Source organism: Aspergillus nomiae (genome assembly GCF_001204775.2).
Source record: "Aspergillus nomiae NRRL 13137 chromosome Unknown contig00011, whole genome shotgun sequence".
Classification (NCBI taxonomy): Eukaryota; Fungi; Ascomycota; class Eurotiomycetes; order Eurotiales; family Aspergillaceae; genus Aspergillus; species Aspergillus nomiae.
In genome coordinates, this window is record NW_015378066.1 from 184,458 (window position 1) to 197,758 (window position 13,301).

At 48.3% G+C, this 13,301-nt stretch overlaps 4 protein-coding genes across 4 annotated transcripts; 2 read left to right on the forward strand and 2 right to left on the reverse strand.

Annotated features, from left to right (window-relative positions):
• Window positions 1–869: 869 nt before the first annotated feature.
• Window positions 870–2,638, reverse strand: ANOM_001342 (vitamin H transporter; the record flags this gene model as incomplete). The annotated part of the gene is made up of 7 exons (XM_015546599.1): window positions 870–1,500; window positions 1,556–1,768; window positions 1,815–1,870; window positions 1,923–2,023; window positions 2,087–2,182; window positions 2,241–2,407; window positions 2,475–2,638. 7 exons carry the CDS (start codon window positions 2,636–2,638, stop codon window positions 870–872), a joined length of 1,428 nt encoding a protein of 475 aa, XP_015411549.1.
• Window positions 2,639–3,865: 1,227 nt separating this feature from the next.
• ANOM_001343 (cytochrome P450) lies at window positions 3,866–5,538 on the forward strand (the record flags this gene model as incomplete). The annotated part of the gene is made up of 3 exons (XM_015546600.1): window positions 3,866–3,973; window positions 4,120–4,542; window positions 4,600–5,538. 3 exons carry the CDS (start codon window positions 3,866–3,868, stop codon window positions 5,536–5,538), a joined length of 1,470 nt encoding a protein of 489 aa, XP_015411548.1.
• Window positions 5,539–6,934: 1,396 nt separating this feature from the next.
• ANOM_001344 (uncharacterized protein) lies at window positions 6,935–8,039 on the forward strand (the record flags this gene model as incomplete). The annotated part of the gene is made up of 4 exons (XM_015546601.1): window positions 6,935–7,276; window positions 7,324–7,626; window positions 7,694–7,771; window positions 7,827–8,039. The coding sequence occupies 4 exons, from the start codon at window positions 6,935–6,937 to the stop codon at window positions 8,037–8,039; spliced, it is 936 nt and encodes a 311-aa protein (XP_015411547.1).
• A 147-nt stretch (window positions 8,040–8,186) lies between these two features.
• ANOM_001345 (uncharacterized protein) lies at window positions 8,187–9,687 on the reverse strand (the record flags this gene model as incomplete). The annotated part of the gene is made up of 3 exons (XM_015546602.1): window positions 8,187–9,091; window positions 9,146–9,533; window positions 9,592–9,687. 3 exons carry the CDS (start codon window positions 9,685–9,687, stop codon window positions 8,187–8,189), a joined length of 1,389 nt encoding a protein of 462 aa, XP_015411546.1.
• Window positions 9,688–13,301: the final 3,614 nt, after the last annotated feature.

Genomic DNA, 13,301 nt, shown 5'->3' on the forward strand with positions numbered 1-13,301 from the left:
TGAAAGGGGACTTAAGGAACGTAATCGCCAGCCTGCCAGACGGGAAAAGTCTCAGAAACGATCATGATCCGGCCCTCGTGGAAGGAATCCTGCTCCTTAAACTACCAGACCTGGCCACATCCTGTGCACTCGATGGGCTCTTTCCGGAAGCAAACCCTGCTGCAGGATCCGCTAAGCCGAGACCCTGGTATTCCCTCTAGATAGGTCGATTACTGGTATGTTCCATCCCTGCACACATCGCCTTCGGGTAGAATTGGTACACGGTAATTGATGAAACTAACTTCCACTGGCAGATACGCAAATGGTTATCGGCACACTGGCCATAACTTACTAGCCCACAGGAAACACTAGAAATAAAACTCGTTAGTTGAGCAGGGGTATGGAGTCTATGGACATGGTTCATGGTGCCATCATCAATCGGACTGGCTATGTTATAGGATGGTCGCATTGCGTAAAAGTACAGGCGTGGGTCTCGACTCTTTAGTTTTATTCCGGTCCGTTCCTGGTGGAAAAGATCCACCTAGAGTGGGCTTTTGGTCGATTCCCCGGACCAATAGATAGCGAAACGTCTCCCAAGTTGACGAATTAGGACTGTCAGTTGCGATTCCTGGCGGCTGGCCAAATCTTGTTCAATCTAAGCATATGAAAAACCTCGGTCTGGGTGGATCTACACTTAGGGCTACGTAATATGAGACCAACCAACAAATCGCGCTACACTACAACTCCGACGAAACACTGACTAGGCTGTACGGAGTAAAGACAAGTAATCATTGTAGAATATCCCGTATTGCAGATTAAATTAAATGAAAGCAGCCCACTTAGCGCGGGCCAGTATCGGTACAATGCGCCCTCATACGATCCAGCATCTCTTACAGGTGAAACCGAAAATCTGGGTGCGCATCTCCGAGATCCTGAGCACTTTCCGGGGTCCACTCGTGCTCGGGCTGGCTGTCGCGCCGGCGGTTCTCCGCGCGCAAGCCGAAATAGTACACCGTGCTTGCCACGCCGGCCATGACTGCAAAAGCTAACCCAACGCCGAATCCCACTGGGTATTTGGGGGACTGGCTGGTGATGAACACGTTCCCGGACACAAAGGCACCGCAATTGCCAAATGCTGGAAGCAAGCCCATACCCACACTGCGCTTGACCCCCTTGCCGAGGTTAATGCACAACCATACCACCGTGATTGACATCATGATAAAGGCACCGGAAGCCACAAAGAACATGCCCATGTAGCGGACAGCCGCTGGCAGGTAGTGTGCCAGCTGAACACTCCATCCGATAATGATCAGAACCGAGCCGAAGAGAGTGAATAGGAAGCGGTGTCGGAGGTAATCACTCAACCAGGCACTAGAAAGAGTCAAAACGAATGCAACTGCATAGATAGGAATGCCATGCGCTTGTGCGGAACGAGCAGTCCAGCCAAGGTCCTTGAGGATGGTGGGCTGGAATGCCACCAGAGAACTAGCGCTTTCTTCGGCACCGATATAGGCCAGGACGCTGTTGTACGATTAGTTGGTCGATAATTGAGTCACAGTAAGAGAGGAAGGCTTACCAGATCCAGATCTTCCAGTCGGCCGCCATACTGAATACCCGTTTCAAGGAAATGGGGTCATTGCGGACACCACCACCATCGGCCTCCAGGCGAGCTAGCAGTAACGCCTTCTCCTCGGGCGTCAAGAAATCCGCGTCTTCCGGAAACGGTACGACAATCCAATAGCAAACGATGCTAATACCCATGGTGATGATGGCTTCGATCAAGAAAAGCCTAGATGGTCAGATGGAAGGAACATTCAACGAGGAAGAAAACCTACCATCGCCACCCTGCGTATCCGCTGAGGTTCAATCCCGTTAAGAGACTCGAGAATAGCTGTATCTAGAGTCAACAGTGATATAAGCGAGTATCATCAACTAGAACTAACCCCATTGATCGCGCCGGCTGCCATATTAGCACTAAAGAAAATTGCATAGCGACGCAGAAACTCATCTCGCTTATAGTAACTCCCAATCAAATATGCGCAGCCTGAAGATGACGCATTTATCAGTAGCCGTTCCTCCGACGAAGTTTTTTGGACTTCCCACGAACCAGGAACAAACCCTGCTTCACACATTCCCATGAAAAACCGACACGCGATCAGCCCCGTCGCAGTCTTTGTCAAGCCCTGACCCATCACAAACAGCCCTATCGTGCGATCCTTCATTAGCACACTACCGATTGACGCAAGGCAGTGTGGTCTCACCCCAGGTGAACATGTAAATGACCAGCATTCTGGGGCCGAATTTCTTGACCAGGAGATTGGCGGGCACTCCGAAAATCACATATGCGACAGTGAACATTGTAACGGCGACATTGTAATCATTTCCGACCATATGCAGCTCTTTGACCATTCCAGCGATTTTGGCATTTCTAGAGTGAAATATCCACATTTAGTTTCCGAGTACCAGATTGTGTCGAGCAGGAGCAGACAACTTACCCGATGTTCGATCGGTCCATGAATGATACGAGGAACAGGAACCATAGTGCAGGGATGATGCGCCAGTCCAACTTCCGTAGCAACTTCTTCTCCAAGGCTGGATCGAAGTCGTTACTCAAGGATTCGGCGACGCGGGGCTCGATATCTGGCTTCTCCATCGTCATGTGAAATTTAGAGTGTTGTATAGGACTGGGCGTAAGAAGTTGCGCCAACACGTTGCGAGGGACCCCTGGTTTTGTAGATGGAAAATGTGCCTTTCTAGCTCGGGATTTCTGAATGCCACAGGAATTAGTAACTAACTAGAAAATAATAACTAGTTTAACTTCCGTGAAATCAATCAAATAATCCCTGCGCAGGCAAATCTCCTTCAATGGTGGGATGTGGCACGGTATCATCGCCCATACACCGTTCTCTTAGGGCGCCCCGCTAGATTCTGCTTGGACGCACCAGGTGGGCCCTCAAGGCCGGTCTGGAGCTGCGCAGGCCATATAAATTAATCTGAGCACAAATTGTGTTCGGCTCCACCACCCTTCGGCTTTAGCTCGAAAGCACATGCGGATTTAATCCTTGCACTCTAGCAGTAGCGGTTTCAGAGCGCATCCTCCGGAGAATAGCCGGCATGGCTCGTGTGGTATAGGCAAAAAGTAGTCAAATTGTGTATAGTATCGGGCAGCTATTTACAATGATACTAGCTATGGTCGATCTGGACCGATTTATCAATATACAGGGCAATATTGACTGCAACCTCCTATTACTCTACTAGCTTAGGCTCAGTTTCTTACTTTTGCTAAATATAGACAAGGGGCTAAACCTTTAGCTAGACTGACCTCCAAGCTAAAAAGTTTGAGATACTGTTGGCAGTCGTAACCTCATACTATACACTAAATTGTCTAAATGTGTCATATTAACCTGCCTTGGTACTAACAGAGCAATGTCAATGTATAGCTGCAAACCCACATTAGGGCTCCCTGGAACCTTCCATGACACCCGGCTGGTGTGCAAGACTATCATCCCCGAAATAGTATGGGCTTGGAGAACCGTTGTAACTTAAATTGAACGTATACAAGTCGTCGACAAGCTTCTGCCTTGATACACCGTCCTAGTCATTCTAACTATCTGAACTGTAGGATGGCTAAGCCAAACGAATCTCATGGGTCGTATTGTCCTATTGACCGCTATTACTGCGTCAGCCGATGCGCGCACCCTTGTGTTTCGTTATACCGCAGGGTGCATGTTACGACAGAATCGTCATTGCTTGCATGTCGAGTTGGCTTTGGGTTGCCCGTGGCAGATGCATAAATACTCGCAGTCGGACCAGATGCCGCTCAAGTATATGATATTCACTCAAATTATACATTTCTCGATGGTCTCTATTCTTGAACCCACAGAAGATGACCTTGAACGCAGGATTCCTCCAGCTGCCACAGGCGATCAGTGATACCGCTCAACAAATCTGCGGACTCCATATCTTGGCTGCCGCCTTATCCCTACCAGTGGTGGTCCGTCTTCTCTATCACGCTAATTTTACTTGACTGTGGCAACTCTAATGGCTACATCCCGTTCACGCGGCATCTACTGACTTCTCTTGATCAGTACTACACACTCTACGCAATCTACCAGCCTCACCCTCCACCCACTTGCAAAGTACCCTGGACCGAAGCTGACAGCGATAACCCGTGTGTTGTATTGCCACCACCTCGTTTCCGGCCGGCTAGTCTATTACCTCCATCAAGCACATGAAAAGTACGGAGCAGTAGTGCGGGTCGCCCCCAACGAAGTTCTTTTCACCTCGAGCCAAGCATGGAGCGACATCTACGGCTCTCAGCAGGGTGAGCCTGAGATGAGCAAAGACACACCATTATACCGAAATTTTCGAGGACCTCAAACGATTGCCGAAGCGGGCCACGACCTGCATCGCCGGTATCGACGTCTACTTTCAAAGGGGTTTTCAGGGGCTGCCCTGCGAGAGCAGGAGCATATCGTACAGCAGAAGATCGATGTGTTAATGACACAGCTTCATGCTGAGGTAGCAAACGGTGGTACACCGGAGATGACATCGTGGTTCAAAGTGGGCTATCTTTCTGTCTGCTCACCTCGAGGATCACTGACCGCTTATCCTGTATAGTTCTTCACATTTGACCTAATTGTACAGCTTACTTTTGGCGAATCTTCTAAATGTCTGGAGAACGCGCGGCTGCATCCGTGGTTAACCATGTTATCCCCATCTATAAGGTTCAGAATCTGGACTCAAGCATTAGGATACTATCCAGTACTATTGAAGCTCTTCTCGCGACTGATCCCAAAGTCCTATCAGGAAGCATCCATAGCCCATCAGAAGCTGACGACTGAAAACGTTCAGCGTCGAATAGAACGGACAGTCAGCTACACCGACCTAGTCTCGAATCTAATAGACCCGAAACACGACCTCGAAAGGTATGACATCGACGGCAACAGCTCCATACTCATTTTAGCCGGCAATGAAACCACCACCACTGCCCTCAGCGCCACTACATACTATCTGACGCAAAACCCTGAAGTGAAGACGCAGGTCACCAAAAAGGTTCGAAGTACCTTCTCCAGCGCAGACCAAATCACCGCGATCAACGTCAATCTGCTCAAGTTCCTCCCTGCGTGCTTCACCGAAGCTATGCGGATATTCCCTCCCGCTCCCGCTGTATTTTCCCGCCGTGTCCCAAACGAGGGGGCATATGTCGCAGGACATTGGATTCCGGGGGGCACGCACGTTGGTATGTGCCGTTTTGCTACGAACAACTCGAGCATCAACTTCAAGGACCCCCAGAAATACGTCCCCGAGCGGTGGTTGGGTGATCCTGAGTACGAAGATGATGATCGCGCTGCCATGCAGGCATTCAGCGTCGGGCTGCGGAATTGTATTGGTCAGAACCTGGCGAAGTTGGAGCTGCGCCTTTTGCTGTCGCGTCTTATATGGGAGTTTGACTGGGAGTTGGACCCGGCCTCGACGGATTGGGATAAGGATATCCCGGCTTATCTTGCTTGGGATATGAAGCCACTGAAGCTTCGTTTGACGCCTGTAGTTCGCTGATCTGTCGGCGGCGAGAATGGTATTAATTTTCTGCTATGATAGCTTTATTTCCCAGCGAAGGAAACAATAGTGTAAGGAAGAGGCTATTGCGCAGGTTATGTCGAGATGAACAGCTCGTAACTCGCAATACAGCCGTCCACGGCCTCCAACACGCTGATAGGATCTTGATCACTGCGCCTCCATGAAGAGTGCACTCTACGCATATATGGAAAGCCGCGTTAAGCTGGAGACTAGACTACCACTACGTACTCCACAGCCGACAACCAGGCTCTGTGAGCTACCCCGGAAAAGACAATGCCAATGGCACATTCCGGGGTATACTATCAGACCTGAAGTAGACCCACTTATTGGGACATCTGTCCGGCAATTGCGGCGGGTGATCGCCCATCGGAATAAAGCTTAGTGAAAAGCCAGTGGTTAGGTATCACGAGCATACCTATGATGTTTCACAAGTGTGACTGCTTTCCAGATTTCCTGTCTAGTTTCCGCCTTTTTACTAGTTGGATTATATAGCTCGTTGCATCTGTATCACAGTCCGTCCCTCCTGATTCACAAGATTACGAAGCAGCAAGGATCTACTACAGAGGTGTTATATTCGTAAACCAACTGGACTATGTTCCTTGACCCTGTCAGCATCTTTGAAACATCCAACTGTTTACACTATTTAGGCAGCGGTTTAATGAAGGTGGATTACACCCACGGATTACACAGCATCTGAAGACGTGCGATAGGGCTATGCCAGGTAGCGGTGCCAAGGGACACTCAGGCCCTTCGTCCGCTTGCGGAAGCCCTAGGCTAAAGGTGACAGCGGCGACATGCATTCTGTACCCCACCACATACCTTCTGGCAGGCTGTTTATATTCGTGAACGGGGTTTTGAGGCTGCTAGGTGCTTTCCAGATGCGTTTAGAGAGAGCACCGACCACCCACGTCGCGCGCGAGTTCAGCCAGTAAAAGCTCAAATGGGCGACAATATTCTCGTAGCATATCCACCATTGATTGCTGATTTCACTCTGACATAACGAAGGTGGAGAAAGTCATGACGAGCTGAAAAGAGACCCACGTTCTCCACGAATTGTTGAGTGAGAGCTTATCCCGTCACAGAGATTCGAAAACAGTCGGTACTTGAGTAGGGGTACCCACTGTGGTAAATCGCGCAGTAGATCTTGAGTCAGCTCGATCTACATAGAGGTGGTGATCGACTCCCGCATGAATTTGGGATCTACACAAGGGCCCAGGAGAAAACGATCTACCATCGGCAAGTTGTGGGCCCGAGACTTTCTCGGGTATTAATGCAGAGTGATCCCCAAGAAGAGATATAATCCCGTCGCATCTTGGATACTCATTCACTTCTGAAAAATCAACTCTTTCATTCCGCCCGCTTCATATCTTACATCATGGAGTCCGATCACGAGGAGTATAGAAAAATCATGGGGGATAGGACCTATGGCACCTTCCTCTTTACTCCTCAATGGTTTTCCAACATGACTCTAGGATCAGTGGGCTATTTCGATAAAACTGGAGAGTGGCATCAAGTCACCAATCTCATGGAGGAAGGCCGTCCAGAACGAGATGGGTACAAGCCATTCCGCCGGGAAGGCCTGGAATATGCCGAGCCGCAGCCGATCGTTTGGGAAAACAACTCTTCAGAGATTGAGAAGGGACGGAGCTACCGAGGCACGGCCGAAGGGTCCGGCGCCATGGCTGCGGCCCCAGCTGAGGCATCAGTTCAGGTGAAGGTGAGCAACTCGTCGACCGGCTCAGCAGCCTCATCACCAGGTCGGAGGTGCAAAAACATGGGATTTCGGGTCACGCCAAGTATCGGATGATCGATTGGGTGACAGATAATACAACCGAACTTCTTGAGCATCCGGACTTTGGTCGCGCACTCAAGCAGAAGGAGGAGTTATGGGTGGTCGCAGCCACATGGGTTACCAAGGAGTGTGCGATCAAGTTGGCCAGCGGCAAGAAGCAAGACCTAGACTTGTCCTTTGACGTGGGAGCGACGGGGATAGGTAAGCTGGGCAGCGGCATCGGAGTGTTTGAGCAGCTCAAGAGGGAGGGGTGTCGGTCATACCCCCCGGTCGAGGTAAGTAGAACTTGTTATCCTAAGTACCCTGCATCCGGGCTGGGCCACGGTTGCTGACGTTGTGCAGAACAGCAAGGGCTATGTCGTCTCGTTTGCGGGAGTCAGACATGTTTTCTCGAGGACGAAGAATTTGGTTGGAAAGGCTGTATGCGCCTATGCCCCTAAAATACATTTCATTGCTATCAACTAACCCGAAGTAGCCCTTCAAAGAGTATAAACACACAATAAGCGCCCCAATTCCAAAGACTACATCCGATTCAGATGAGACCCGGCATGTGATCCAGACTTACACTTTCAAACCCAATTGGAAAAACTGGGGCCAAGAGGAGACCAAGGATGATGAAGTTGATGACGAAGGAGGGTTCACGTGTGAAGCAGTTGGGATGAGTGAGAGTGATACTGAGACAGACTAAGAGGATGCTCCACAACAAAGCCGATCAGCAGAAGGCCTTAGCCATGAAGCTGAGGCAGATTAAAAATTTCGAGGATGGAGCGCAGAGAACTACAGAGTATAAACAGCCGTGGGGGAACTAGGGCTATCCTCTCCAAAAGGTGACTTCTCACATTTGATATGGCCAGAGTTTTTCATATAACTTCCTCTCGGCTTCATCTTTGGCCAATCCAACAAAGATGTCCTTGAATCTGCGTCTATTTTCAATAACAGTTTCGTAGTCTTCCGGGTCCACCATTCCATCGACTGGTAGGACCCCCTGGTCCCGAAACAATGCAAGCATGCGTCCAACCCCATCAATATTTTCTTCCTCCTTAGAGTAAAGCTCAAGTTCCTCCTCGGTGAACTCGATCGGACAGGTTAACTGATCGTTTGCAAAAATTTCTTGCCAATGGGTAGCGAGGGATAGAAGTGACTGACGCAAGAAGAAGAGATCCCGATTTTGCCACACGCCACTTACCAGCCAGACAGGTTTCCTGAGGATTGGAATGGATGAATCGTGAAGTACATCCCAGTGAGAAGGTGCTCGTTTGTAAACCTGAGCCTCGTAATATTTATGTATAGTCTCACTTTCCAAATTCTCGTCTATCATCCTTCGCTCGTCTTCACTTAGGGTATCGAAGTTTTCAGGACGTTCTGGTACAACCCAGCCCTCTCGAACAGGCCCCGGATGTCTAAACATCCTCGGAACTTCCGATTGATAGAATAGAGGAGCAATACATGCAGATTGCCAGTCCACAATGGAGGTGATTTCATATGTATCCGGATCGATAAAGACATTGTCCAGGTGAAGATCAGGGTGCCAGATCACTTTGGACATTGCTGCTTCATTGGTGGGTGAAGGAACTAGATAAGGTGCCACGTCCATATACTTGGTAAGAAGAGCAACACCATCATCAGGAAGCTCATGCTCTCGGTCTGACCTGTAGTAATTCATTCGAGGACAGGCGTGTGATTTAATCCATGCAATTTCATTTCGCCCTAATGCTTGTGTATACTCTTGTGGGTCACGCCCTTCCCAGAGATGGTTAGCAATCCTACATAGGCACTAGATATGCATTGACTCACAGGGACCACGGTCTAATCGCATACCCCTCTTAGTACCCTCCCACAGTTCTGCGGACGTTAATGGCCCGATGGAAAAGCGACTGAGGGATTCAGCAGTAGGAGACTCGATATTAATGTCCTCTGCGTCTCCGGCCAATGAACGAAGGTCGTCCTTGAAATAAATACAGCCGTGCTGAGAAAATGATATAGTGGTCAACCTATCCTCTATGTCAACAATTTGTCTGATGAGCTTCAGCTTCGCTTCCTGTGGCCATTGGCTCCAGACAGAGCCAAGTCTGATCCCTGGTGCCTTCTCTGTAACGATATATTCCGCCTCAACAGGGCTATTTGTTGCATCAAAGGACCATGCAAGAACCTGTGGAACGGGAATCTTGAAAACATCACGTAGCTACCGCATTTATCAACATGCCATCCAAAACATAGAAACAACAGGGGGGTCTGCTTACCAACACGTGCGTAGCGACCTCAGAAGCGGTGGTGTATCCAGAGGGCCCAGCATTTGGATTTGGGAGCTTCGCAAATACCTCAGCCCCATTATCCATTGATAAAATAAATGCCTTATTGTGTAGGCCCTCTGAGCATTTAAGAACCCGGGTGCCTATCGACGATATCAGTAGAACATTTTGTAGGGCAAGAACCAAAGCGTACAATATCTACCCCCCTCACTAGCTTTTACAGCAACATCGATAAGCCGCTGGAGATTGAACTTGACATAGCGTTTAGACAGCTCTTCTCTTGCGTTGAATCTTTACAAGCACGGATGAGTGAGTGCTCGCTTCAAAGCAGCAGGGTTCCATACAACCATCGGTGTCTGGTGTATCTGAATAAGTCTTCTTCAGGGATGTTCTCATCTTGGAAATTATTAGTTGATCAATTATCCGAGATGTACGGGGGTACACAGGAAAGAGATACAAGTTCCATTGGATCTTTCAACGCATAACTCGGGTCGGTGAGATCCCGATCCGCCCGCGCTCGAGCGCAAGGAAGAGAAGAAACATATAGTCTGCTTCTGTAGACAAGAAGGTTTACGCTGGTATATATTCAAGGTCTGCTTCCAGAAAGTCCCGTACATGCTGTTTGTGAGCGTATTCGCTCACAGTTGTCAGCATTTGTGTTTTGGCAAAGGGGTAGGAATGGTTTGAAATGGAAGTCATTCGGGATTACATTATCCCACTCCTGTCAATCTCCCAGGAATATCCATGGAAATTGCTAGTTTGATGTAGCATCAAACGATCTATCCTGGGAGTATATTTGGCAGGTGGCTGTAGGACGCATAGGTATTTTTATAGTGCCAAGCCCTTCGAGGGTTTACACACGGTGGGGACGATGGAACCTCATTTTACGTACTCTGCCCCGCCAGCCCACATTCCTTGTAAACTATAGTAAACTACTATAGAGAGAAACATTGTTGGTACATGCAAATCATACAGTATTGCATACTGAATGTTCCATGTAGTCCAGGGTGAAGGAGACTTGATAGACTACTGGAACAGACAAGATTGGGGATTTGAGAGTACTCAAGATTCTTCTGGTCCTTGAATATAGACGGCTTTCTCGAGTATGTGAACACGATACTACTAACCACAAGGTTGTCAATGCTGGGAAGCCTCTCCCCAAGATGGAAAATGTTGGAGGTCTGATAGAAGTTCTGACTGTGGCCGGTGTTCTTTAAGCTGTGCTTCATTGAATGCCCATCATTTTTATAGCCAGTTCCCGTCAGTCGTTCCACTACCATACATATTTCTCTCTACTCCAAAGACTAGTCTAGTTATGTCAATTCTGTAAACCTCGTGTCCGGATTAATTAACAACCCATCCAAAACCTGCATGTTGTACGCTCCATTTTCATTATCTTGGATGGGTGCTGGCACCGGTTCATTCGCCAGGCGACTTGTGAAGCCACAGGATAACAAGAGTCCCATAACCCTTGCTAATTTGACGACTCTAATCGTTTCATCGTCCAACTCTCCAACCTCTTTGAGAAAGGTGGTCCAAAATATTTCCTCCAAGATGACGTAGTCATTGTATCTGATCCAACCCCTCTCGAGGTGGATAATGTTGAGTAACAGTTTGTTGGGCATTCCACGACAGAGCAAAAAACATAATAGCATATATAGTTAGTATTGGATGAGGGCGTAACATAAAGTGCCAGGCAGACCTCACGATATCAGTTATAAGAGTCCTCCGCCAGGAAGAAAATGTACCGGAATTTTCCGGTATACGGTTGTTATGGGCGAGGATAAAATCCAAGTAACTAATACCACGTATTCGGTCCATGACATAGATGTAGACTGGTTCTTTACCCTCCATATCCTCTCCAATATGCCCATTAAAAGCGACGTTGGGGGCAAAGTGGCCATATATGGTTCGAGCAAGATTAGCAGTCTCCATGTTCAGCTCAAGAAACCTAAGGCGAAACTGGGTCATGAATTCGCCATTGGGTCCAGCATAGACAGTGTAGCTGCACACGCCTTGTACGGCGACAGGAATTACATCGCCCCCAAGGTGCTCTGCCGCATATGCGTCACAGGCTGCGCGAGTAACTGTTGTCTTGTCAAAGAATCAAGCAATCTCTTTGTCAAACGAGTATTCTAGATCACCGGTAGCCATAATAGCTACGAATCGCAGGACGTTGGGTAAAATAGATCACAAAAGTGACAAAATGAATGATATTAAAGACAGAGGGATCCAATTATCTTTCCATGGCAAAGGATGAGTGTTTGTGAACCTGCTCCTGCCAAGAATCCCACACTTGTGCCGATGTTGTACAACCGTCTTTGTCCCTTGTCAGTAGCGTCGACATCCTCATCAGCTCAAGAGGGTCGTGCAAAGTGTGTCGAGGCACATTATGAACGGTGGGTAATGGATAAACAATAGACTTAAGTATTGCGAGACAATACATCAATCTTTCAGCTTGGAGTGACGCAGCATCCTTTTTATATCTAATAGCAGAGCTATCATTTTATTGTTTTCAAGTTATTATACCTAGTAGTAGTTCGGAGTTTTTCCGGGCTTCTGCATTCTGATTGGTCACTCAATTGTACTGCCACGTGACTATATTCCTGTAGTATTCTTCATTAAACCGCCAGGACCTAGACTCCAGAAAATGCTTAAATAAATTGGATAAAAATTCGATTCAATTGATTGAGTTGCTTAAATTATAGTGTATTCTCAGCTTCTAAAAATATTGCGCTTGATCCGCTGACCTCCCGGAGTCTAGTTCTCAGTCCACGGTCACGCTGTCATGCCGGATTTTTTTCCTACTGAAGCTACTCAGTGGGGGCAAAAGCCTCTGGTAACATAGTCACCTTGCCACCATCTTCAACAAATACTTTGCCTTCCAGCCATGGCCTTTGTGAGAATACTGTTGGTTGTACGTTTCTTAGTACATACTGGGGATACAGAAACTGGATTTGAGATTCAGAGTTCAATATTAGGTTCAGAGGCTACCATTAGTATTTTCTGTCTCCAAACCTGGGGAATAGTCTGGCCGAAAAATAGAGAATTCAATTCTCAACGTGACTCAACCATTAAAGTTTGCATTGAATGAATTTCCACCGGTTATGCTGCGTAGTGGTACTCCGGAGTATACATATCCACGCCACATCCACTGTGGATAGTGTGGATAGTGGTATTGATTTGAGTCACGATGAAAATTCTATAGTTCGAAAATATTCCCCCCGTGACTCAGGTACCGTGACCCCGGCCAGTTCCCCATACGGAAGGAGAAGCGCCATGCCCAAACAGGCTAGGGAGAGAAACCAGGGGAACCAGGCTCACCGGATTCACATGACCGGACCGGGTTAGGGCTAGGGTGCGGTGGATCTGACGTCATCGGCCCGGCGACGGCGTTTTGAACGAACAACGAATCGCCTGTGGTAGCCGACGCTTTCCAGTGTGGAACAACGGTGGAAGGTCGGATAAATCGAAGGAACCCCAAGAAGGAGCTATCATTCTAAAGGGAAGGGCTTTCCAGTGAGAGATTTTATCCCTCACCGCGTGATGGCCTGAAAAGAGAAAGGGATAGGCTGCTGACCCATGGCGCTCATTCTAGACCGGCCCGGCGTCCATAGTTTTAGGTAATAGAAATGAAGAGATTTCTTAGGATGAAATCACGTTGCGATCACGTCACGGCCATTGGCATGGATCGTCTATTA